General features: G+C 41.0%; 3 protein-coding genes and 1 long non-coding RNA gene across 7 annotated transcripts in view; 3 read left to right on the top strand and 1 right to left on the bottom strand.

The window, feature by feature from the left end:
• kirrel1a (kirre like nephrin family adhesion molecule 1a) overlaps window positions 1-9,950 on the top strand; it is a 33,454-nt gene extending 23,504 nt beyond the window's left edge. The window contains exons 11-15 of one of the 2 annotated variants that reach the window (XM_034568678.1): window positions 521-737; window positions 1,374-1,481; window positions 2,675-2,802; window positions 3,090-3,203; window positions 7,337-9,950. In XM_034568678.1, the coding sequence (XP_034424569.1) occupies window positions 521-737; window positions 1,374-1,481; window positions 2,675-2,802; window positions 3,090-3,203; window positions 7,337-8,026 (1,257 nt within the window). In that variant the 3' untranslated portion in view covers window positions 8,027-9,950. The remainder of the gene's footprint in view (window positions 1-520; window positions 738-1,373; window positions 1,482-2,674; window positions 2,803-3,089; window positions 3,204-7,336) is intronic. The other variant, XM_034568679.1, reaches the window with a different exon arrangement.
• A 739-nt stretch (window positions 9,951-10,689) lies between these two features.
• On the top strand, window positions 10,690-18,207 carry ndufs2 (NADH:ubiquinone oxidoreductase core subunit S2). Its single transcript, XM_034615313.1, has 14 exons — window positions 10,690-10,835; window positions 11,685-11,788; window positions 12,294-12,484; window positions 12,742-12,862; window positions 13,289-13,401; window positions 13,882-13,956; window positions 14,579-14,656; window positions 14,777-14,862; window positions 15,053-15,172; window positions 16,015-16,144; window positions 16,506-16,601; window positions 17,282-17,365; window positions 17,788-17,845; window positions 17,989-18,207. Exons 1-14 carry the CDS (start codon window positions 10,729-10,731, stop codon window positions 18,024-18,026), a joined length of 1,401 nt encoding a protein of 466 aa, XP_034471204.1. The 5' UTR covers window positions 10,690-10,728; the 3' UTR covers window positions 18,027-18,207.
• Window positions 17,545-24,961, bottom strand: LOC117779275. Of its 2 annotated transcripts, none has more exons than XR_004616972.1 (3): window positions 24,523-24,961; window positions 24,183-24,469; window positions 17,545-17,554 (listed from the first exon to the last, which is right to left on the bottom strand). It is a non-coding gene; the product is annotated as an uncharacterized LOC117779275 (long non-coding RNA). The 2 variants fall into 2 exon arrangements; XR_004616971.1 differs by lacking the exon at window positions 17,545-17,554 and adding an exon at window positions 21,593-21,602.
• On the top strand, window positions 18,418-24,106 carry fcer1g (Fc fragment of IgE, high affinity I, receptor for; gamma polypeptide). Of its 2 annotated transcripts, none has more exons than XM_034615319.1 (5): window positions 18,418-18,597; window positions 22,134-22,225; window positions 22,508-22,544; window positions 23,732-23,760; window positions 23,866-24,106. In XM_034615319.1, the coding sequence occupies exons 1-5, from the start codon at window positions 18,528-18,530 to the stop codon at window positions 23,917-23,919; spliced, it is 282 nt and encodes a 93-aa protein (XP_034471210.1). In that variant the 5' UTR covers window positions 18,418-18,527; the 3' UTR covers window positions 23,920-24,106. The 2 variants fall into 2 exon arrangements, with proteins under 2 accessions (XP_034471210.1, XP_034471209.1); XM_034615318.1 differs by having other exon boundaries at window positions 22,508-22,555; window positions 23,737-23,760.
• Window positions 24,962-25,351: the final 390 nt, after the last annotated feature.

Here is a 25,351-nt window from a genome sequence, read left to right as displayed (position 1 = left end):
CTAAGTAATAAACATATTCAGTTTCTTGCCAATGGTAATATAAGAAGATGAGACCTCCATGGAGCCACTGCCAGCAGCCTGGCTCTGAGCACCACCTGTCGAAGTGCTGGTTGGGGGACGATGTTAGTTTCAGATGGAGCCAGGCTCTCTCCTACGGTTTCAAGCCTGAACTAACCGACTGCTGGCTTTAGCTTCATATTTACATCACAACAACTCTCAGCAAGAAGGCAAATAATAAGCACAACACGAAATGCTGAACCATTCCTTTAAAACATGTTTTAATACTTTTAGGAAGGGTTTTAAGGACAGTTTCCATCTAAAATGTGCATCAAATTTCCCACCTTCAGAGTAAATGCCCTAAAAATTCTACACTGAGGTCTCAGGTACACCCATCACAGATACATGACTATTCACCCTCAATGTTCAAGTTAAAATCTTCCCATTCCAGTTGTATTCCAAATAGGGCTTACTATAATTAATAGTTACATTACCTAATACGCCCTCTGTGTGTGCGTTGCAGGTGTGGGCGTGGAAGGAGAACGTGTGGGAGAAGGAGAAGGGGACGCTTCTGGAGAGGTACACGGTGGAGCAGAGCAAATCGTCGGCCGAGGGCGGCGGCGTCCTCTCCACCCTCACCATCAACAACGTGATGGAATCGGACTTCCTGTCCACCTACAACTGCACGGCCTGGAACTCGTTCGGCCCCGGCACCATGATCATCACACTGGAGGAGAGGGGTGCGTTGTGAAAACCATACAATGTCTTAGGTCGTGCATTTTGGACAAGGAAAATGCTTTTGACTTTAGCACAGGGGCAGATTCCAGGTGAGGGGTCAGGGGGCACTGACTCAAATCTGATTGGCCCCTGAAGTGCCCCTGTGCCCCTGACAATTTATTACGAATTTTTGTCTTGTAGACAGTTTTGAAGAACACAATGTGCCTGAACAAGGAACAATTTTCAAGATAGATTTAATGCTGCTTTGCTCAAAGCTATAGAGTTAACAGTTCAACTTACTGAATCAGAATTGGCCCCCCTGTTTAAAATGTGGCCCCCTTTTGGCCACTGATTGAGCAAAATCCTAGATCCACCACTGCTTGAGCTCATAAACACAAACTAACACAGAAGAACATGCAAGGCTTCATATTACTTATTACACAGTGACAGTGTGGACTTGTGAACAATAGATAACAATAACAATTAGTTAACAATAGCTCTAAAAAAAGGCTGAAGAAATTGAAAAAATATATTTTATATGATTTAATGATGATTAGGGATTAGTGTTTATAAGACTGTGTTTTTTCTCAAATAAAATCTTTTGCAATCTTCATGTCAACTGTTTCTCTCACCATCTCCTTCTCTCCCCCTCATTTCAGAGGAAGTCCCGGTGGGAATAATCGCTGGTGGGACAGTGGGCTCCACCATTCTCCTGTTCATCTTCCTGCTGGTCCTCGTTCTCATCTTCTACCGACAGCGCAAAGGCAGTGAGTCATAACCTCCACATTTAATATAACACATTAACAATCATGTAAAGAATAACGCATTTATTTGTATGGCACTTTCTAAAAGACACAGTGTCAATGTGCTTAATATGTTGTTTAAAATACACACATTTCAAAAAGAGCAATACATACAACCAACAATCGGGCATAAACACAGACACATTAATTAAGCATGCAACCAAAATAAACAATTATATAAAATAGCAGAGTCTATATAGAACAGAGCTGCCTTTTTAAGCTTTAATATGTGGATTTGTTTGCTTAATATGTAAAGGGTCAATAAGAAGGTTTTTCTTTTGAGTAAATCACATGTGTCTGAAGCTGAATTACAGTATATGTAGGGAAGGTAGGAACTTGCTACGTTTGACCAAGGCGGACCACTATTATATATTAAAATCAAGCATCTTATGGCACTGAATCATGTTACAGCAAACTTATGGAGGAGTCAAAAGTTTCTGGTTGCACAGCTGAGCAGAGGAATCCTTCCTCTGGCCTTCAAAGTTGGTCGATTTAAAAACCGGTTGTGTGATTTGTGTGAATTAGCCGAGGTTGTGAATGAACCAAATTTTCTTTTGTATAGAGCAAAGACAAGTACCATTACAATAAGTGTCTGTTTAAAATCCAGGAATGTTCTGATGCTCTGATGAGGACAAAACTAAATCCTTGTTTCTAAATCTTGTTTAAAAAAAAATGTCAGGATGGTTTATTTGTGTGGTTTTGTTATTGATGCTGCTGCTCTGGTTTCTGGTTTCTTTTTTGTTCTTTTAGTTTATCTGGATAATTGTGTCTCGTAAGCCTGATTTAGGCTGCGCACGTAAAGTGCATGACAAGTAATAAAAAAACAATCAGTCAAGTTTTCAGAAGCCTTTTAAGATAAACCGCAGATCTGATGGAAAGACGGAGGCTGTTCCAAAGTTTTGAAGCAACGACCCCAAAAGCACGTTCACCTCTGGATTTTAAATAGGAACAGGGAACAGCATCTTGCAAGTTCATCAGACGGTTTTACGATCTGGTAAAAAACGCTCATCACAAGGCCTCGCTGCGTACCTACAACTTCCTCCTCACCATATGGATATAGGTGCCCCCTCTGAACCTGCTCCTCCAGCTCGTGAAAACACGCCGGCCGGGGGTGCGAGTGTCCAGCTGCATTCAACCTTGCCGTGTTTTGCTTCTAGGTCGGCGCGGGGTCACGCTGGGTAAGCCCGACATCAAGGTGGAGACGATAAACAAGGAGACCCACAGCTTGGAGGAGGACTCCGGCAGCGTGTCCACGGCTTCGCGCATGGTCAAGGCCATGTACTCGGTGAGCGGCAGCAGCAGGATGAGTGTGTGTGTGTGTGTGTTTGGGCTGGACTCTGTTTATACAGCCTGCAGTCGTAGGAAAACCTCAGATTAACTCAGCAACCTCTCCCTTTGCTAAAACCTTCTGACTAAAAACAAACTCAATGCTTTCCCCTCTTTTTTTAACACTTATAATTCCATTTTCTCTTCTCGTTACCTCCTTCCCTCTTTCCCTGTTTTGTTGTCACCTTCTCTCCTCCTTTTTTCCTCCTCCTTTTTCCATTTTTGTTTTGTTGTTTGACCGTTTAGTTTCTCCCCTCTGTGTCCTTCTCTCCCTCCAATCAGCCATTTAAAGACGACATAGAGCTCAAGTCCGACCTCCGCAGTGACACCCTGGACACCCGTCAGGAGTACGACTTAAAGGTGAGCAAACACTCATTTCGATTCATTCCCACAGGACACAGATGGTCTTGAAAACCTGAGGCTACGTTCTTCTTCAAACTAAAACGATCTCCGTCCACGCAAGGGTTTTTGGCTGCATATTAGGTGTAGTCCTCGTCCACACTCGCACGCCTGAAGACGCATTCCACGCGACCACTCGTGCACACTGGGAATGTATTGGTCAGTGTGGACAGGAATTGTTTGATCGTGGGCCGTATAGACTGTGAAGGCTGAACTTAAATGAGACGCTCCGGTCATGAGAGGATTTCTGCGATCGGTGTCACCGGCTCGTCCAGCCCTCATTGCTGTTACCAAGCAACAGAGCTAAAATTACAACGTTTTTGAATGCCCCTTGATCTTTTTCAACATGTGTACTGTCACCAGTCCGGGGCAGACACCAGTGAGCCATGCGCAGCTCCACTAAGTCCACCTATAGTGTTCATTTGGGGTCTTTTCATACATGTTTGGACCGTGAAAAGTTATTTTTTTACAGTTTTTAGCGGCTCTGTCTGTAGTGTGTGTCTGTGTGTGCGTGCGCTGTTACTTTTCCCTCAGGTTTTGGGATCATAAATAAGCTACACAATTCTTTTATATAATTAACCGCTCATAGTGATGAATCTGACTCGGGACAAACGCTCCCTGTTATCTCTCTATTCTCCTCTTATTCTCTTGTTCCGACAATGATTCATTAACGTAAAAAACCCGTCAATGATCTGAATATCTTTAATTTATTATCTAGGGCAGCAGGGCTTCATCTGATTGGACACATATATTGACATAAAGAGCGTGAATGCATGGCGCATGGAACACCATTTATCGCAGTTTAAGCCGTCTTTTGCGCACGTTGATATCACGATGACGATACATTTTCGATATAGCGTGCAGCCCTGATACTCAAGCATCGGACGTCTTGTGGTTTGCCGGCGCCATTACCTCTTTGAAACGGTTTGAATCCTGGGATAGGTTGAGCCAGGAAGGATCCACCCCTTCATTTCTCAGGGATGGAAGGATGCAATGGGAAATGGGACATGGCTAGTCATGGCACTGTCTTAAAATGTAGCCTCAGAAGGATGCAGACCCTGAATTGAGATAGCAGAGTTAAAACGTATTTGTATGGAAGGAGCTCAAAGCAACTTTCTTTCCTACTGAAAGAGCTAGAATGCACTAAGAAGGGTAAAAAATCACACGTAGGGAGAAAAACATGTGTAAAAGATACAGAACGCCGACAGGAAATCAGACTGAAGTCACAGTGAGGTCTTGTGGAGTTCATTTTTTGACAAAGGTTTCATTCTAATTATTATTATCGTATCTCAAAGGTTTTGAAATACCCTAATCATGAGTGACGCTGAGACTCTGAGTGACGCACTGTGCTGCTGTCACAACAGGTTGACACTGAGAGCATCTGCCAGGTGCTCAGAGGGAGAGCACACTTCAATTTTTGATGTTGAAACAAACCCTAATTCATAAATATATGATCCCAAATGAGTCCATCGATTGATATCATCACTGCCATAATAAAGGTGATCAATCACCCTCCAGTGGTGCTGTAAAGAAGTATGGATTTTTGTTTTTTTCGCGTGAAAAAATAATAAGTCTGCTGCAGTTCCAAGGTTTAATGATTAAACCTAATGTTTTCTGGGAGATGACGTTTACTTTGATTATCAAAACTCCCATTTTCAATGTAATTATACAACCCTTATTTAGGGTCGTTGCGGTGTGACCCTCATTTACAATGATATGGAGTTAAATTACTGAGGCAGAAAAAGAAGAATAAACAACAGCATAGGGGCATTCTAATAAACAATTTCACAATTTCCCTAAATAAAAGACATTTAAGAAGGATTATGGATTAGAACAAATGAAAAAACTGGACTTTTTAACCTTAAAATGCCAAATAAAATACATTCATGTGAGTCGTGTGAGATATTAAAGTTAAAATGACGGGGCCCAAACATGTTAAATAAAAATAACGTTTCATAAGACAATTGTATCTGTAATTTACAAGGTTCAGGATCAAATTTCTAAAATGACCAAAGGGTAGAAGTGTATCTCTTATGTTATGTGAACAATATGTGTTTGGTTCATTATGAAACTGTAGCAGAACATGTTAGTAAATGCCAGGCGATGACTTTTCCTCCATATCGACACAAACTTCCCTCATACAGATGTTTTACTTTTCCTCATTCTACAGTACGATGGGCTCTGGCTTTAGCTGCTCGGTTCCCTCTGGGCAACGTGTTGTCGGCTGTGTCCAGCAGAAAGAGAAACCTTTTTAAAAATGTGATTTTTTTGCTTTTGAGCCAGATTGTCATTTGGATTTATCAACAAAAACATCTAATGGAGACCTCACAGTATCTTCAGCAGAGATGTGTTTCCTGTGCCGGTGGTCTCTTTTGTCTTTGAATTTCTTCAAAACTGAGTGTTATTCGATATCTGTGAGAACAACAGAGTGGGATATTTAAGACAAAAACATTCTGCAGTGCGGTCAGCCGTTCTTTCATTTCTGGTCTCTCCCTGCCCTTCGCTCTCAGGCCAACTGTGAGGCTGGCTTCTCTTATTACTTAAAAATTTGGCGCAATTGTTTCAAAGATATTTAAAGGCAGCACTTGTTAAAAAAAAACGAAAATGAAAAAGAACAAAGGACGTTCAGGCGCATTCTGCCCATTCAGCTGGCATGAATCATTTATACGTTTTGACACCGCGGGGTTGTACTAAGGTGATGAATGTATTTTCACGCGTAAAGCTGCCAAATTCAGACATGAATCCACCCCAGGAGGTGGTTAGATCACCCCGACAACAGCCTCAGCCAGACTGCTTCTTTTTTTTTTTTTTCTTTCTACTTCCTGCTGCCTGAAGCCGCAAAGCAGTGAAGCAAAGTTGGTTGGGGGAGAAGTCTGGGTACATGTGTGGCAAGGAGATGGTAGAATCATGTCAGAAAAATCTGTAAAGCAACATTCGAGCGTTCAGCAGGGGGTGCAGTGAGCGGGGGGGGGGGGGGCATCTCTCCTCCACGACCCCGCGTGCTGGCAGGGATCCACTCGGCTGGAGAGGCCTGGAGTTTAACGCTGACATTTTGATTTCAGATTTTTTCTTGTTAACTCGGTCAAAAATGTGAAAGTTGTGTGAATTCCATACAAAGCCAGTTTTGCATGTGCAGTTTTCTCCCGCTGGAAACGTGACACACTGAAGTTAAACTAAAAAACTCCGTGTACATACCAAGACAGGTTTTTTTTTTTTTTCGAGCTTTGCTTGTGTTGGATCCTATTTCCAAAGGAAATTGAGGAGCTGCTCTCGGCCAGAAAAAACTAAAACAGATGTAGATGTTGGTGCGACTGCCCCGTGAATATGTCAAATATAACAAGAAATTACTTCTACTTTATTTATTTTTGGGGCTTTCCCATTGTAAGGTCATTGGACAATGCTTTTGCCAACTTTCTGTTTGTCCGACATGAACTTGTCTTATTTACTGTTAGAACTAAACAGTTCAGTACATTCATTTGTAGAAAATTTGTATATACAATACAGTGTATGTATTAACCATAAAGTGGTATCGAGAGAATAGGGACACAGCAGATATAGCTTTTTTCCATGTCATGCTTCCAGAACTTTCATCCAAATGTTATTATAATTCTTCAGGAATATTTATTTGAAAGTCTATAGGTACGTGAGAGACTAAATATTATTATTTATTCTAATCTGACGTTGTGCTCCATGATGCCAGTCTGGATGGATTACTTGTGTAAAGTGTAACTGTGACACTAATCCGCTCGTACAGTGAGTGTCGCTGCTGTTGTTCAGAGCCGGATTTTTCTCCGCAACTTCATTTGCATATATTTCTGAAAAAAGGAAACTCTGACCTCAAGCAGCTGAGTCACAAAAAAAGCCAGAGCCAGAACAGAGTCTTAATGAATCCAAACCTGGATGCTGAGCAGCTCGAGGCATGCAGCTAACCCTGACCTCTGACCTTCTATAAGAGAAGATTTCTCTGTGGCAAACAGAAGAGAACATAACAATATAATGAACATACTTACCTTATATTTATACACTGAATAAAAATGATTTTGACCATAAATCTCATTATAATATCTTTGTTGTTTCTTTATCTCTGTCTCCAGGACCCGACCAATGGCTACTACAACGTGCGAGCTTCCACCCACGATGAAGGCCGCCCTGCCTCCCGCTCCACCCTGCACTACTCCGACTACCGCTCCCCTACAGGAACACCAGGGGGAGCTGCATCTATAAGCAGCAGTGCGGGCGGCTCAGGAGCCACAGCCAGCGGAGGAGCCCCTGGTCCCCCTGGACCTCTTACCTCCCCCGGCCGCCCCCAGGCCTGCTACGACCCCAGACCCCCCTCTAGACTGTCCCACATCAGCTACGCGCAGTTTAACACCTTCACCCGTGGGGGCCAGAGCCAGCAGCCCCCTGCCAACCCCGCCCCCCCAGCCAGCGACTACCAAGGTGACTGCAGCCTCCTGGACTCCACTTCCCAGCTGGCCTACGACAACTACGGTTACCCCTCGCATTACCAGACCTACCGTATGGGTTTCGCCCCATCCAGCCTGGCCCCGTTGGAGGCCGGCCCATCCTATGAGATGTACGGGGTGGGATCTGGCGTGGGGGCCCCTGGGGCCCCTGGGGGCCCTGTGGCCCCTGGGGTTGGGGTGGGTCCCGGGGGCCCACCTCCCTCGGGATCAGAGACTGGACTCGGGAAGTACGGCAGCTCCACTCGCTTCTCCTACACCTCGCAACACTCTGACTACTCCCACAGCCGACACACACAGAGGATGCAGACTCACGTGTGAGACAGAGACGCAGAACCACCTCACAGTCTTAGCTGAGCATGAGGAAGCATCTTATAAATAGCGTCACACCTAGAAACACACACGATCACAGATTTACACGCACATTTTCACACGCCAAACACATCCTACTGAACGCATACACGACTACAGGACACAAAAATATAACATCACACACACACCCATGCACAGTCAGAAGACCATGCCCATGAGACAGGGAGGGTACGAGAAACGCAGAGGAACAGAGAGGGAAAAAAAGAGACGAGTGGGGGAGAGGGAGCTTTAGTGAGACAGGGAAGGGAAATTCCACGCAATTTTGAATTCCCTCACTCCCGATGTGTTTGTATATCTGAGCTCTGAAAGAGCGGACGGCGCAAGTCACAATCAAGACTGGGAACAAGAGCGAGAACCAGAGAGAAGAGGAGGAGAGATCACAGATCTTTGGAGCTCATAGCCTTCGCTATGGATCGACTTTGTAAATGATGAGAGTGAACGTCTTAAGGCAAACTGTGGCAAAAGATGGTTTGGGAAAAACCTCAAACAGTGGAAATCATTTCTGGTCGCGGTTTTTTTTTTTTGCTGGTTGTCTTATTCAACAATCATAGAGCACATATATAGAGTATCCCAGAATGCCCTTCTGTACAGTGGTACATGCCATCATGCCTGTTAGGCAGCGTGGAGGAGTGTATTGGGGCAGGGGATGGGGGTTGGGGGTCATCATTTTGCACTTCATCTACAGTATTCGTGCTTGGACGTCCCTTATCTATATCTGTGTAATGTCCTCTTTTTATTTGCACACCAGACTAGAGCTTTGTATTCTATTTTTTAACATTACAGAATTATTTTTGTCAATGTAAAACATGTAATGTGTATGTATGGACCAAAAGTTTGAACGGGAGTGCACATACCTCGGGCGATTTCCTCCGAGGGAAACCCACTGAGACAGAGTAAAGAGTCGTGCCAACAACAGAGCCTGAAATCGGGCATCAGAAAGGTATATCAGCGTCTGAACGAAACCTAGTGCCAAGTGTTGATGTTTTTCTTCACCTTAGACCGTGTATATGCAGTAGAAGCTCCTTCTATCGGCAAGTGTCGCTTTACACGCCAGGCTCGGGGGCCTTGAGTCATTCCCAGACGTTTTTTCGTCGGCTGGAGCCTTTTTTCTTTTCCCTCTGAGCTCTTAACTACAAGCCTGGTGCGGCCTGAAGAGAAAAACACAGATGTTGGGTTGAGAACTGAGTGGCCTTATAGGGGAACGTGTCATACATTTCCATTTTGAATCATTCCTCATTGTGTGTCTGCCAAAAAAACAGCCAGAGGAGAATGTGTATGGAGAGGTTCATTGAAGGCTTGTCCACAATATTGACATATAGTGGTGTATGAGAGTGAGCGTGTGTGCGAGTGTGTGTGAGAGAGAGAGACCAAGAGAGACCAAGAGGGAGAGTGTGTGGGCGTTGGCGCGCACACATCGATTTGTACAGTGTGTTTGTATAGACGCGTGAATGACTGCGTGTGTGTGGGACGGATTCTGTAAACATTGCAGTGACCGACTCGTGTGTGAGCGTGCGGCTGTTGTATGCATGTCATTGTGTATACAGTATGTGTGTGTGCGAGCATGTCTGTGTCCAAGTGTGTGTGGGTGTGTGTTTCTGTATATGTCCATATCATTTCGCTCACAATCCTGTTACAGTACTTTTATACCTCTGGTAGGACTGTATCCTGTATTATTGTGTCTTTGAATTTAGAAAAATCCAATGTTTATCTTATTGTACTGTTCTTCGTAGCAGAGAAAACTGTTCAACAGATGTACAACGAACGTTAAACTCTCATTTTTTAATTTCATTATCTTCAATATTTTTTAAAAATGGTATGTAATTATTTTTCCACAGTATTACATAAATAAAAGCACTGTTTTTTATAAAATGCAGAATTTGTCATCTTTAATCAGATGGGTATGGGAGGCCAAATACAGGATGGATTTCTGTTTTAAACCTGTTTTATATATTCTTACACACTCATTGAATTGTATATATTATATATAATTTATTTTATATTATTGAATTATATTATTTTTAGATATACCTTTAATATCATACATTTGATGAATTCACAGCGAATGTTACAAATAACATTCATTTAAAATATGCCAGGTGCAGGGATTTGGTATTTATTCTGTCACTAAAATATTAATATAAGAAATAATAAATTCATCACTTTTTTTTCTCTCTTGGTAAATGTTATGCAAAGGTCTGACGATTATTCTATATTCATCCTATATTAATTTTAAGGAGAGACAAAGCTGTTTATTTCTAAAGCACATGTCATACACAGAGGTTTCCAGTGATAACAAATCAGAAAGCATAGTTTAAAACAATTGTCAAGCGAAATTAAAGACGTAAAGACATCAATCAAGGTAAGATAAATAAAACTACTAAAATCTGTATATATCAAAAAATAAGATGAGGAGAAACATAATACAAATAAAACAAATAGAAATGTGTAAAATAACAAAATGAAAATATAAAAAAATGTAATGATGGTACAGTCTTGTTTAAAGACATATAAATAAAATAAAGTTTTCAGTTCAGTTTTCAGTTTGGGATGATTCCTGCCGGTAGGTGGCAGCCACACACCTCATGCGCCTCTGAAACAAGGAAAGAAGAAACTCCTCTACGTCATTGGCCAGAGGTTGTCCGACAGCCAAGATGGCGGCCACAATGTTGAGGTCGCTTACTAAACTAGGACGTCCTTCAACCAAAGTATTATTAAATAACAATTTGCTCATTCCTGGTTGTGCTGTCCTGCAAAGCCGGTAAGTTAACCAACATAAAAATAACGATACGCGTCGCTTTGTGTGCAGCAGGAGGCTGAGTCCCCACAATAACATGTTAGCATAATGCTAATTATGCCGACTGCAGGATAATAAGAGTCGTCTACTATTAATTGCACTATGTTTTTAAATGGGAAAGGGTTGTATGAGACACGCACATTGTAATGGCGGGTATGTCTTCCAAGCTGACAAGTCGCTTAGGCCGCGGTGTTATGTTAGCCTTCATGCTAGGTAGGCTGTGGCTGTTAGCCTTCTCGTTGTTAGCCAACGTGTGTCAGTGTTGACCACAGCCTCGGTGCATCCTCTGGGCTCAGGCTCAGGTCAGAGTATTCGACCAGACTGTTAAACAACACTGATAATGTTTCCCGCTAACGAGGCTGTGAATTACGTAGCAGTGCAGTTGACCGACGTGGAAGACGAAGCTGCTATCGTGCTAGCTAACCAGAGGACCTGTTATGTCAATTCCTCATAAACGAGAGAGCGTGTAAATTACAATCACATTTGTTTCGTTTCTGGTGGGTTTGCTCCTTTAGTGCAGCACATACAGCAGTACACAGGGTCATTATTGACTTTAAGCCCTATACACCTATTTGTTATATTGAGGAGATACAGTATATCATTTCTGTATGGTTCCGTCATCAGGTAGATCTGAGAGTTAGTCCCAGATCCTCATCGCTTCCAGACGACAGCCTCAGTAGAATAATAAGCAACATGCAGGCAGTTTGATTATTCATGTGTTTCTAATGATCTGTGTTGATCTGCTCTGCAAAACTGACGATTCCCAGCACATCTTCCACCTAGTAGTAAGAATACCTTCCATGTTTTTCACAGGCAGAAGCAATGGCAGCCGGATGTGGAGTGGACAGAGCAGTTTGCTGGGGCAGTGATGTACCCCACTGCCATCAATGAGAAGTGGACCCCGCCCCCATGGAATGGTACCATCATCCCTCTTTATATACAGTCTATGCATCATCCACGTGCACAGTGACACTTTTCAGGCCACTTGTTAAAGTATTATTGATCTCTACTTACTATTCATTTAACTATAAGCTGTGATATATTTAAGTCAAATGGAAATGTAAAATGTTTCATTGACAAATGTGTGTGAAAGCTAAAACATTGTAATATATTTGTGAATTAACATATTGTTCATATTTACTCTTGATTTATACCTGATTGAGTATTTTATACATTTTCGTCTGTGGCTCTATGGGTACAAGTTTGATGAAAGTAATGCTTTAGGCCTGTACATCGTTACAAACTAGAACTATTTGTTGGCCCAAATTATTATTAAACTTTGGTTCAAGCTACATCTGAAATTGACTCAATCTTTATTTCCAATGACATGGACACAGCTCAGTTGCATATCTAAATCAAATCAGTTTTTTCCATACTTTAAAGGTTTAATATTTCATATCTTGTCCTTTTTATTTCTCTCAGATAAGGATCCTCCTGCAGAGAAGGAAGTCGCCAACCTGACCATCAACTTCGGCCCCCAGCATCCTGCAGCTCACGGTGTGCTGCGTCTTGTGATGGAGCTCAGTGGAGAGTCAGTCAAGAAATGTGACCCACACATTGGCCTGCTTCACCGTGGCACAGAGAAGCTCATAGAGTACAAGACCTATCTGCAGGTATTAAACCTAAATACTGTGTTTCTGTATTTTCTAACTCATATCTATTTCTCAAACGTTGTCACTGAAGAGGTAATGACTATAATACCTCTCTGATAACCACCTGACAACGGCCTTAAACCAAAATCTTGCCTAATCAAAATGACAAAATTACCAGCAGAAGTGTTTCAAGATGATTTCAAAATACCCTTCATCGTGTCATGTGTTACTTAATTCTTGGAAGTCCTGCTTCAGTTCCTCTTTTCTGTTGGGTTCAGGCTCTGCCTTACTTTGACCGTCTGGACTATGTTTCCATGATGTGTAACGAGGAGGCCTACTCTCTGGCTGTGGAGAAGCTGCTCAACATCCAAGCTCCACCCCGTGCCCAGTGGATCAGAGGTACAGACCAGAAACAGTCTGAGTGTGTGCGGATTCTTCAGAGGATTCAGATGTTAAATCAAATGATTTAAAACCATAAAATATCTTGTTTAATCAATGACCTAATCAATGGCACTATTTTCAAATTTATTTGGTCTGTGAATTTGAAAGTGGCAAAAGAAAAATCCCCATTTAAATGTCCCAGGATGCAAGTCGACATAGAACCAGTAGATATTTACCAGAGAGAAAACAAATAAAACCGGTACATTTTCACATTTGAGAAGCTGGAGCCGATGAATTGTTTTCACGTTTGCTTGAAAAATGACTTAAAACTATTCGTTAATAATGAAAATTGGTGCCCAGTTATTGTTTATCAATCAACAAATTAATTAATTGACCACCGTTTGAGCTCTAAATGTCTCTATGTGTTCTTTGTTGTGTTTTTAGTGCTGTACGGAGAGATGACACGCATCCTGAACCACATCATGGCCATCACCACTCACGCCCTCGACATTGGTGCCATGACCCCCTTCTTCTGGCTGTTCGAGGAGAGGGAGAAGGTCAGGATTGCTGCTGCTCAATGCCTTGTCGCAGTATTTATCACAGAATCACTCTGTTTGAGTTCGTTTTTAAAACTTAATATGGTGCTGTTTTCAGACCTGCCTATTCTCTAAATAATAATATAAATATGTTGGTATATGACAGTTGTAGTTATTGAACGATGGTGTTGGATAATAATATCCTGGCTGTGCGCTTCTCAACTAAATATTTGACTTTTTTCCAGCTTGTGTTTATGGAAAATAAGTGCCCCATAAATTCTAGAGTAAATCAAACCAACACAAGTAAACTTCAAGGACTGCACAGGTCCTAACTTCTGATTAGTTTTGGGGTTTATTGTTAAAGTGCAAATTTAGTTTTATTTTGGAGTGTTCAGATATTGGGGGGGAGCAAGTGTGAACACACACATTTTGAATACACTAATGGAATATTTTAACTGTATATTGCTTGAGTTCTTCTAATTGACTCTTGTTTCCTCTCAGATGTTTGAGTTTTATGAGCGAGTGTCTGGAGCCAGAATGCACGCTGCATACATCAGACCTGGTGGTGTTCATCAGGTAGGACAAATGACCTCATCATTTTCTGTTTGTGACTGGTTTGTCTGAGCTGATGATGTGGTAACGTCCTCTCTGGACAATATTCAAATGCGTCATATCACTAAACTCTGCACAATATAAACTGAAAGGAATATGTAAGTCGATAAACCATGATAATTAAATTCATAAAATACAAAAATTAAAACCACATGTTTGAACCACTAGAGTCACTCTCTGGCGCCACCAAGTGTTATCGACATGTGTTTTACTACATGTAGTGAAACCTGATGACATCATTATAAGCCTACAATGTGATGAGGGAGAAGAAAGAGGCCATGGCTTCCTGCAAAAAGAACAAGTGTTCCAACTATTACTGTTTATATTTTAGATCAGTTTTAACACGATCATGCAAACTATTTTCAGAGGGTTTACAAAATAATCTTTTCAGGAAAATTGGGTTTTGTTTTAACGGCTACAAAGATAGGACTGGTAAAATATACAGTCTTGGAGCTACCCTGCGATGAACTGATTGTCAATAATCCTGCAGTTAGAAGGACGTATCAAGTACATGACAAATGTAGATCACCTCCTCAAACTATTTCGCATCATCCATGAATTATTAATGGTGTTAAATGTGTTCCAGGATTTGCCCCTGGGTCTGATGGACGACATCTACGAGTGGTGCAAGAATTTCTCCATTAGAATCGATGAGGTAGAAGAGGTGAGTGACTGTACCATGTTCTCCACCTCTCGCAAGCTCAGATAAACAATTAAGCCCAGTAAGGATGTAGTGGAGATAGTTGCAGTAAATAATTGCGTCTGGCGGTTTTCCTCCTCGCAGATGTTGACCAACAATCGTATCTGGAAGAACCGTACTGTTGACATTGGGGTGGTTTCTGCTGAGGATGCCCTCAACTACGGCTTCAGGTAACCCTTCTGATCAGTGTGATCAATTCACTTTTATGACGTTCTCAAATCTCTAGGTGATTGATTGAAATGTTACACATTTAGCGCCATTAGAAATGGGAGTAAAATTCGGAAAGCTTCTTTGGTTTTGTTCAGCGGAAACCAATACAAGCTCTGATATTTATCCCCTTTGTCATTGTTCCTCCACCAGTGGAGTGATGCTGCGAGGGTCGGGCATCAAGTGGGACCTGAGGAAGTCTCAGCCTTACGACAAGTATGACGAGGTGGAGTTTGACGTACCCATCGGGAGCAAAGGAGATTGTTATGACAGGTATGGAGATTTACAAATTGGTGTAGCTATTGTTTTATTTTAGTTTTTCTGCCCCATTTTGTTTCTGTATCCATGTTGAAAGTTTTCACTGATATTTCATCTGATATTTTTTTCGTTGATTGATAAGGGGAATTAGTTTTCTATCATCAAATACAACTAAGCGTTAATCATGTATTTTGAAAATGGATAGATGCAGTCCTTGGCTGGTGGGAGCTGCTTTAATATGATAAACATGTTCATTCTGGCATTTCACAGACAACAGCTGCAGACTACATTTAAACCACTTGTGCTTTTATTGATTTATCATGTAGAAATCATCTGTTAGACATTAAACATTCCAAGCAATTTTCATACATTTACATTTTAATTTAAAATATTTTATAAATCCTCATTAAACCAACATATTTAATTTGACATTAAGTAGGCAACCTCATTAATACAGTAAACCTTCAGTGTAGCTGTGAGTCTATTAGAAAGGCTTGTGTTACATTACTGGCCAACCATGTGTAAATAAATCATTGTTCATATGCAAACACAGCTGTTGGTGTGAGCGCACTGCTGCTGGTGAACTATTCTCATTGTGGCAGTGTTTCTCATCACAATGTCTAAAAAATGAATGTAAGGGAGCTGTTGGTGTAGAACATGACACATTAATCAATTGTATGTTATCCAGACAAAATTAAAGAAACGACTGTCTGGTTTGTGAGGATGGATTTTGCGCTCCTCACCAGTGACCTTCTCAGAATGACTCATGGCACATGACGAGTTGTGGTGGATTTTCCTATCTGCAAGATTTACGGCATCTATAAAGTAGCTTCAACTGCTTTCTGTGTGTTTTCCAGGTATCTGTGCAGAGTGGAGGAGATGAGGCAGTCCCTCAGGATCATGCACCAGGCGCTCAACATGATGCCAGAAGGAGAGATTAAGGTGGATGACGCCAAGGTGGCCCCACCCAAGAGGTCTGAGATGAAGGTGAGTGCTGCTTCATTCTGCGAGATGCCTTTTTTAATTTTTTTAAACGGCTACAGGGCCATTTAATCTTGAAAATGTTGGCACCTTTTTCATTTCTGGGTTTTCCCCTGCGCTTCAGCTGTCCTCTGTGTTAATTAAATATCACTGGTGTCGCTAATTTGTCTTCGCACTACCCTCTTTACAGAATTAGGCCACTTCTACTAAAAAATCCACTTTAATTTGGCTGCTCTTGAGGCAGAAGATCACCTCTAGTTCACCTTACTGTTATAATTTTACATTTCAGTCAACGGAGAGTCAACTTCCATGAGCTTCGGTGTGCAGCAGCAGGGACTTAACATGTCTTGTGTGCTTCTTGTCCTAGACGTCCATGGAGTCTCTGATCCATCACTTTAAGCTGTACACAGAGGGCTACCAGGTCCCCCCAGGGTCCACGTACACAGCTGTGGAGGCACCAAAGGTAACAACACTCACAAGCTGCCTTCAGACATGCACCGAACTCCGGATATTCTCCTGGAATTATCCAGAGGGACTGCATGTGAGAATGCAAATGTCTGAGTCAGTTGCTGCAGACTTTCTATGGAGATTCTCCTGCCAGACCCCTTGCAAAAACTCTGGATAATGTCGGAATGAGCTAAAAAATACAGCAGGAGATTATCCAGAGGATTCACTGTGAGCTAGTGGGCACGTTAATGACGTTTCTAACACGTGACTTGCAAAACTGGAATAAAAAGAAATATATATCTGAGGATGAAAAAAAGAAGCCATACATGTGGATGACATCGACCTTAACAAGGAATGGTCTTTTGGTAAGGCGTGCTAATGCTGGTGTTGATGTGCTGTCAACAGAAACAATAAATGAATACGTTACATCCTGCATGCCGTGCAGTGATTCTATGACTCTAATGTAACAATTTTACAATAACTCAATAAACTGAGACGTTCAAATAGACTCCCCATATATCAAGTGTCCCCTTTTTACACAACAAACAAAAACAGTGTCTCAGTGTCTCATTGTAGATCCTCAGTATACAGAAGGACTTTTGAGCCTTAATTAATTGGGAAGCCTTTGTGGGCCTCTTGGGATTATTGTGATGTAATATGCTGACTGTTGTGTATTTGTGTGTGTGTCTCTTGCAGGGAGAGTTTGGTGTTTATCTGGTGTCGGACGGCTCCAGCAGACCCTATCGCTGCAAGATCAAAGCTCCTGGATTCGCTCACTTGGTGCGCTCTTAAAAACTTAATAAGACACCGTGAAATATTAAACACAGCCGGCATCAATTATTCAGCATGTTTAACATCTTGTCCTAAAGGCTACTTTTAGTTCATTAAGTACATTTAATATAGCACTATACAACCATTTTTAAAAGCACACAGACCCAACCCCCTCTCTTGCCTCCTTCCTGCCGTCCTCTTAGCTCATTGGTACATGAACTGCTGTTCGACGCAGTCATTAGAATTTTGGTCTTCAAGGCTAAAATGTCTTTAAAGTTGCATAAACAAACTATTAGAGTAGTTAGTGCATTAACTTCAGGCTATAATCTCATGAATAATGTATACGCACTTTTATATGAGCTCATCTGGCCTGAATAGTGGGGCTTGTCTTCATTGCTACTGAATGTTAATACATGTTTTCTTCTTTGCAGGCTGGTCTGGATAAAATGGCCAAAGGACACATGCTAGCTGATGTTGTCGCCATTATTGGTAAGAACGTGATTATAAACGTCAACGTGATGTTTAAAAGTACACGGTTTATGCTTCAGGAGGACAGACAGCCACTACATCTGCAGAAATCTACATGTGTATGTTGCTGCATTGTACTGAGTCCTTTGCTCTCCCTCCTTCAGGTACACAGGACATAGTGTTTGGCGAAGTGGACCGCTAACGTGACCCTGCTAATGGGCTGCTCCCCTGAAGAGAATTCATTCTGCCCTTCGCACATCTGTTAGTCAGGTTCTCTTCCTGTTCACTATTCGCTGTAGTGAGACTTTTGACAGGTGACTCTGCTCATTATCGTTGATGTACAATGTCCAAATTAACCTAATAAATATTTTATGACCAGAACAGTAAAGCGATGGAACACTTTTATTTCTTTTATTATTTTTTTTCAAATGCTCCATTTCCTTGAGTTGTTTGAGAACACGAGTGAAAAAAGTGTAAAGAAGACAGCAAAGCCTCGACGATGGGTCCTTCCTCTGGCTTGACGGGGGAGGGGGAGTGGTCTGATGAGATCGAGACAAGTGGACTTCAGAGCTCAGACCACAACTTCCCCTCTGTGAGGTTAATGCAATACTTAAGTCTTCACAAGAACATACGAAACTAAAAAGACCACAACTTGTTGAGTTTGCCGCTTGTTGAAAGAGCCCAGTCCTGTGTTTCTGTTATCATGGCCGTGTGGGGCAGGAGCCCGTTGCTGGTGGCTGCTCCTCTGTGGATGTGTTTTGGCAGCGCTGCTGGTGAGTGTTAACTGTAAATTGAACCTTTTTCTACTGATCTGGTTTAACGTCTGAAGACGTCACACTGGTCATTTTAATTCATGAGAACAACCTTACTTAGGAGAACTGTGAAAGCAGAAGCTGACACTGCTGTTCAGTGCGACAGTTCTCATTCACACGCACTGTTGTGTTTCCATGACTGAAGTGGACATTCCGTTGAATAACACAGATTTCTCAGAGACCTAACATAACTTTAACCTAATGATAAAACTTGTCTTCACTTTAAAATGTAATGATTTACATTATGAGTACCTGCTTTTTGTCCCTATAAAGAAGACAACACCCCATAATGTGGCTTTGTAAACACATTTGCGTCCCCACAACATGAATACCTGGACCACACACCTTTTAGGACAGTTATACAGCAGCCATTAGACGAATGTAAGGACATATTCCTTTATTCCTATTCAGCTGCCTCCAAAGTTCATTTATACTAACTTTACTGTTATACTCTATATTTTCGCTGCATGTAATCTTTAATTCTATAATTAAAAAAACATGAGCAGTATTTAATACACTGCTTTAAAAGGTAAGTCAAGTAAAATAAAAATTAGAGTAACTTTAAATACGACAAATTGTATATTTACCCTTTAAAGAGACAATTATTAGGCTATTGGGGCTCTAATACAAACTTGGCCATCAAGAAGAATATCTATCGAGCTCAGTTCAAATGTTTGACGGAATATTAGTTGGGATCTAAATTAGTAATTAATCATGCTATAGACAAAATACTCACTACTTTTCAAATGTGGATATTTTTGACTTTTCCTTCTCTTGCATAATAGTAAACTAAATATTTTGGGGTTGTGGACGGTTTTTTATAAGACAAAAATGACATGATCACCATTTTACAGACCAAATAATTAATTAATTCAAATAAATAATTGGCAGATATAAATAAATTCAAACGTGTTCATTTAGGCTTTGAGCGATAACATTTCAAACCACAACTGGCCTCGGCCTACTTACAGGGTCTTGCTTGTGATCTACAGTAAAAGTTAAAGTTACAACTATGAGTGAGTGTGTGTGAAGTCCTATTAACAAGAAAAATGAAACTGTACATTGTTCATCAGCTGTGAGCCTGAAATACACAGTTAAATCAGACTGAAGTGTTGACACGTCAGTCACATATAGAATATTAGATCATTGGTTATGCTGGTCACAGTTTTTACTTTTCACCAGCTCTTCATTTCACCAGCTCTTCATTTGAGCTGCGGAAACAAAAAGGAGATGTTGATGCAGAAAAAAAAAAAAACACATCGCTCTCCACACATCTGCAGTTAGGCATTCAGAGCTCAAGAAATTTAGATGCTGTTTTCAGCTTATATATGTTGATTCTACAGGATGGTTTTAATTTACAACCCACAAGACCAAAATGTCCAACAGTGTCAAGGCTCTGCGTGTGTGTGTGAGAAAAAGCAAGTGTAGAAGTAATCTTATTTATTCTTTAAGGATTCTCTAAGTGGAGCGTGGGCCCAGTTATGTGGTTGCTGATTTCAGAAATGTGATTCATTTCCTTGAATTTGTGATAATGGTAAAAGGAAGACGAAGGAGAGGGCATGACAGAAGATGGCGTTTGATGACAGGAATGATGTCATGGTTCCTGTGTCAAAATGTAGGAAGATAAATGTTATTCTTTTAGTTAAGTTGCATTCTATACTTAAAGTAATGTGGGCTATGTGGTGTAAAAGTATGTTTTAACAGAGTTCAAACAAAGTGAACATTTATTTTCACTACCTTATTAAAACAACTTGAAATGTGAAAAATAAATAATGTGTTTATAACATGTATTCATAACTATTGAGGAAAAATACTATCAAATACTATTATTATTTAAAGTATGGATTGTTGATTTATTTTACCCATTAAAAGTATAAACATGTATATTTCATTTATTCTCTTACTTCTCTAACCTTTAGAGTTTTCCAGAGTTTGTGTCATTGCTCTAATTTGAATCAAACAAATAGGTCACAGCGATACGAGGACTTATGCTCAGCGCGTCCCGCTGCCTTTACACGCTGCCTTTACACGCTGCCTTTACACGCTGCCTTTACACGCTACCTTTACACGCTGCCTTTACATTCTGTCTTGTGACACACTCCCTGTGTATTTTTAAAACAAAGAACAATGAAGTGGTCCTGTTTATTAAACCTAAAGCAAATGGAGTATGGCAGTTAACAAATAAAAGACATAAGAAGTAAAGTGTAAAAGTCTGAAATCTGAAATAAAGTTGGTGCAGTGGAGCAATATTTCCATCCATTAACATCTAAATCTCACTTTTTAAAGTTGTTGATCATGAATCACTTCACAAATGAAAACAAAGCATTTAAAACCAGTGTTAAAATGAGGACTATTTATACTGCATAAATATATGAACATGGGATGGATATGTACATTCCATGATACACATGTCTTTCTATTTACATATATTACAGAAATGTATAAACCTTTCCATGTGTGTTTTTTAGAGCATTGTGCAACAAACGCTGCACTTGCAGGGGACTCACAGGAGAAGTTAGTTTTACCTCGATGTTGGTTATGTCATGCATTTTGTGAACCATATTAATAGAGTAAATAGCACATGTACCCGCGATGATTCTAATTCAAGCTCACGGGTTTTTTTCTCAGTCAGAAATCCATCGGAAACCGAGGCCAGTTTAAAAACACTCACGTACACATGTCCTTTTTCTCATAGGATCTTTTTTACAGATAAAGACAGAGCCCAGCTCTTTTAAAACCTGTAACTGTTTTTTTTTTTAAAAACTGGAACGATCTGCTGTTACAGATCCACATGTGTCCAAAAGTGGATCGTGTTGAGAATGTTTTATCATTCTTCATTTCAAACTGGGTGCAGACCTGCAGCCCTAATGTGGTTGTGTACACAGCAAAGCTGTGAAGGTCCAAGATATAGTTGACATCAAGGATCCACTGCTACGGCAATGATCCCCAACTGCAAATAATCTTCACTGAAATAATAATAAATTCTCTCATGCAGCAACTGCTGTCTTAGTGTTGGCCGGAAGTCCTGCTTGTCTGAAAATGAGTCTCTCAATATTTGCGAAATATCATTTCACAACCATTTGATTAGATTGTTGACCAAATTACTCATTCAAATCATATCTCCCTTAATGATACATATTTACATTTCCCTTTTTTTGCAAGAAATATGCTTCAATCTGTTTGTTTTGCACACTTTGGATTTTTATGTAATGGCAGCTGCATCTGTTTGTTTCACAATCTGAAATGGTGTCGCCCTTAAAATCGTTTTGTAGAGAACAAGGAAGTGTCTTCATCGTCACTGACGCCATGTGTTATGGGTGCTCACTGAATATCTCTTGCTTTGTGTGTTTGTTTAAAGTCGTTCCAGCGCCAGGAGTCTGTTTTATGTCGTCCCTTTTAAATGACGAGTATCGAGGTTATCAACAAACAGTAACTGGCAGTGCCGTTTCTGTTCACGGTTTTTGCTCCTAACCAATTGTTCACCTGTGTTTCCTCAGCCTCTCTTCCGGAACCGTATGTTTGTTATGTGCTGGATGGGATCCTGTTTTTGTACGGCCTCATCCTGACAGCTCTCTACTGCAAAATTAAGGTTTGCAGGTTACATGATGTAGATAAATACCTATGCTCCATTGTTTCATTTTAAAGGGGGACAATCGCCCCCATGTGCATAAATATAATATGATAATTTATAAACTGGGGTGTTGCTTCACATGTGCAATCATTCTAATCCCAAACAGAGGAAGTCACGTTAAAATCATGTTATTAAACTAAATGAATGAAACCAAACTGTTTAGTTTAATATTTAATTCATCTTAAACGGACTTTCATCGAATATTAAAATTTGAATTTCACATGATTCTTTTTTTAACAGTTCTACGGTGCCAAGCCAGCTGGCCCTGCAACAGGAAAGCCGAAGCAGGTAATGAGAGAATGCACACACTGAAGAGACACACAGACCTGACACACACACACACTGAAGAGACACACACTGAAGAGACACACAGACCTGACACACACACACTGAAGAGACACACAGACCTGACACACACACACTGAAGAGACACACAGACCTGACACACACACACTGAAGAGACACACAGACCTGACACACACACACTGAAGAGACACACAGACCTGACACACACACACTGAAGAGACACACAGACCTGACACACACACTCACTGAGGCAGCAGGCCCCTGCGCAGGCAAAAATCACCACATGGTTCAGGTCAAACCTCAGTGGGCAAAACACTTGCAGGCAACTAGAAAAATGAAACTGACACACGTCATACTTCTTGTCAAAAGAAAAACAACTACAGCAGCCCCACAGTGGCTGGCTTTTGTGGGTTTTTTAAGTTTGAGTTTTTTAACACATTCAGTTTTGCCCGTGTTGGCAGCTGGCAAGGAATACAAATGTGGCGAGGAGCCGATATTCAGTTCAATATATTGTAAAAATACATACATCACCCAAAAAGGAATACTGTAGTTCAATTTACTTCAATATTATGCTGCTTTAACTCTCCCATGTGACATTTAGAACTGCTACTAAGTCAGGGAAGGCTTGGTAGCAATTGGTTGCATTGTGGAAAATGTAGGAGGCAGTCATTTCTGAGCTTGGTCGATACTTGTGTCTTAAAATGAGAACTCACCTGCGCCTGCCGCCTCTATTTTCCGCGAGTGTTATTCAATCTGTCTTTCACCAAACTTTAAGGAAGTGAAATACTAAATGTCCGGAGCTGCTTTCAAATCAGAAATAAACACGGCAGCTTTGACAACATATATACTTTGTGGTATTCATACTCTTGGTTTTAACTTGCTAAGCATAAGAAAAGATGAGTATTTCTTTTAAGTACTTCTACAGCTTTGCCTTTTTAGTCTATTATTTCCTATGACCAGCCGCAAACCCTGCAAATCTAACCACACGTAGACACACACTAACACACACTCTAATGTGTGCACACCTCAGTGTGGTGCTCTCTCACACACACGACGCACACATGCATCCTGTCGCAGTCGAGTGACACAGGGAGAGACTCTAGTTCAGTTGTATGTGTTTGCCTACACTGTTTCTCAAACTGTTGTTTCCTTCCCCCCAGCAGAATGCTGAAGAGGGCATCTATACTGTGAGTTTCTATGCCGTGAATGATGTTAAAAAAATAACAATAATTCATTTAAAATGTAACCCTACACATGATTGCTCATTTTCCCCCTCTCCGTCTCCCTGTCAGGGTTTGACCCCTCATGCCCAGGACACGTATGAAACCATCGGCATGAAGAAGTGAAGAGTTTGAGTGCAAGATTGACATTTTCTACCTGATTGCTTTGTTTTTTTCTTTTCCCATTTAAATAATGAATATTGTCCATGGCATAGATATTGAGAGAATGTGAAACTGTGAGCAACAGTTTTCATTTCCCTTTTGCTTATTCAGAATCTGTGGGAGGTTAAATTTAGAAATACGAGAGAAAGAGGGAAGTTGAGATCAGAATGGGCATTTCTCGGAAATGAGTGTTAGATAAGTTTTTTTTTTCTGCTGTGTGATATTACATTTTTTAAGACATCAGTTTTCCTATATGTGTGAATGTGTTTCAATAAATAAGACATGAATTCCCTGTACCTCTTGTGTACCTTTTAAGTTGTATCGCTTGCAGGGGTTGAAAATCGTCTGGAAATGGAAAAAAACATTTGTCCTGTTTTGAGCTGTGTTACTCAGACGTAAAAGACTGTTGAGGAAGAGGAGCTGTATTTCCAGTACACCACAGGATGGCAGTGATGGTGTGGTCCTTACCTGTCCACATTCACAAAACACACACACACACACACAGCAGGGAGATCTGAAAGAAATCACACAGCCTGCTGATAGAATACATCCATTTTATCAAATTACTTTGAACTACAGTGTAGTAAATGAGGACAACCACAATTATGTTTCAACACGGAGAGACGAACCTCCTGCCACAAACAACTTCATACAAATAATTAAAAAGTAATAATTTCACGAAGCTCATGAAGGTGTCCTGCATGTCAGTCTGAAAAGGATTTAGCTGTGTCTTTAACGTGGACCCAATAAACGTGAAAACTGTGTGATCAATTTGGGAAAAACCATAGACACGACTGCTCCCCAAATATGAAGCCTCAATGTCTTGAACGCCACCTGGGGGCTGGCTGCAGTATAGGTCAAAAAACCCTGCCTCCTCCATGTTAATTAATGGGATGTGGACTGATGTACATGTCAAATAAAGGTTTGATGAGTTCTTATCACACTGGTGTATGTTCATTTTCCCGACCCTTCTACCGTGGCAACATCGCAGACTCTTGCTTCCAACGAGCGCAATGGCGACATTTGTATCCAGGATATTTTTGGCTTAATTTCTGGATGGTGGGAGAAAGTGGAGAAGTGTCGTCCATCTTTAAATACAGTCCATAGGAAAAATGATGAAGCTAAATATTATAGCCTGTGATGTACAAATCAGTGTTGTTGTTGACATTTCATCTGAAAGAAACAATTAAACATATTGATTAAATGTGAGTCTTTATAACTAAAGTTGGCACACGATCATTCTTCTGTCCCTGTCTTTATCCTTCAGCCTAAATTTACCCACTGGTGTCTCCGCGGAGCTCTGCTCTTTGAGATGATCCCTTTAAAATGGCAGGATCCATTCTCTCTCCCCTATGGGAGGGAGGGAGGGGACACCTTTGGTTTTGGCACCGTGCGC

This window comes from Hippoglossus hippoglossus, chromosome 18 (assembly GCF_009819705.1).
Source record: "Hippoglossus hippoglossus isolate fHipHip1 chromosome 18, fHipHip1.pri, whole genome shotgun sequence".
NCBI classification, from domain to species: domain Eukaryota; kingdom Metazoa; phylum Chordata; class Actinopteri; order Pleuronectiformes; family Pleuronectidae; genus Hippoglossus; species Hippoglossus hippoglossus.
The sequence above is the reverse complement of the archived record's forward strand: the minus strand, read 5'-3'. Positions and strand labels throughout refer to the sequence as shown.

Excerpts from the sequence above, each read along its gene's own strand:
- fcer1g (XM_034615318.1), top strand. The coding sequence starts at position 18,528 with ATGGCCGTGTGGGGCAGGAGCCCGTTGCTGGTGGCTGCTCCTCTGTGG. Across the intron at positions 22,226-22,507 it reads CTCTCTACTGCAAAATTAAG|TTCTACGGTGCCAAGCCAGC; the intron begins GTTTGCAGGTTA and ends TTTTTTTAACAG. Across the intron at positions 22,556-23,736 it reads CAACAGGAAAGCCGAAGCAG|AATGCTGAAGAGGGCATCTA; the intron begins GTAATGAGAGAA and ends TCCCCCCAGCAG.
- ndufs2 (XM_034615313.1), top strand. The coding sequence starts at position 10,729 with ATGGCGGCCACAATGTTGAGGTCGCTTACTAAACTAGGACGTCCTTCA. Across the intron at positions 13,402-13,881 it reads TGTTCGAGGAGAGGGAGAAG|ATGTTTGAGTTTTATGAGCG; the intron begins GTCAGGATTGCT and ends GTTTCCTCTCAG. Across the intron at positions 14,657-14,776 it reads GAATCGATGAGGTAGAAGAG|ATGTTGACCAACAATCGTAT; the intron begins GTGAGTGACTGT and ends TCCTCCTCGCAG.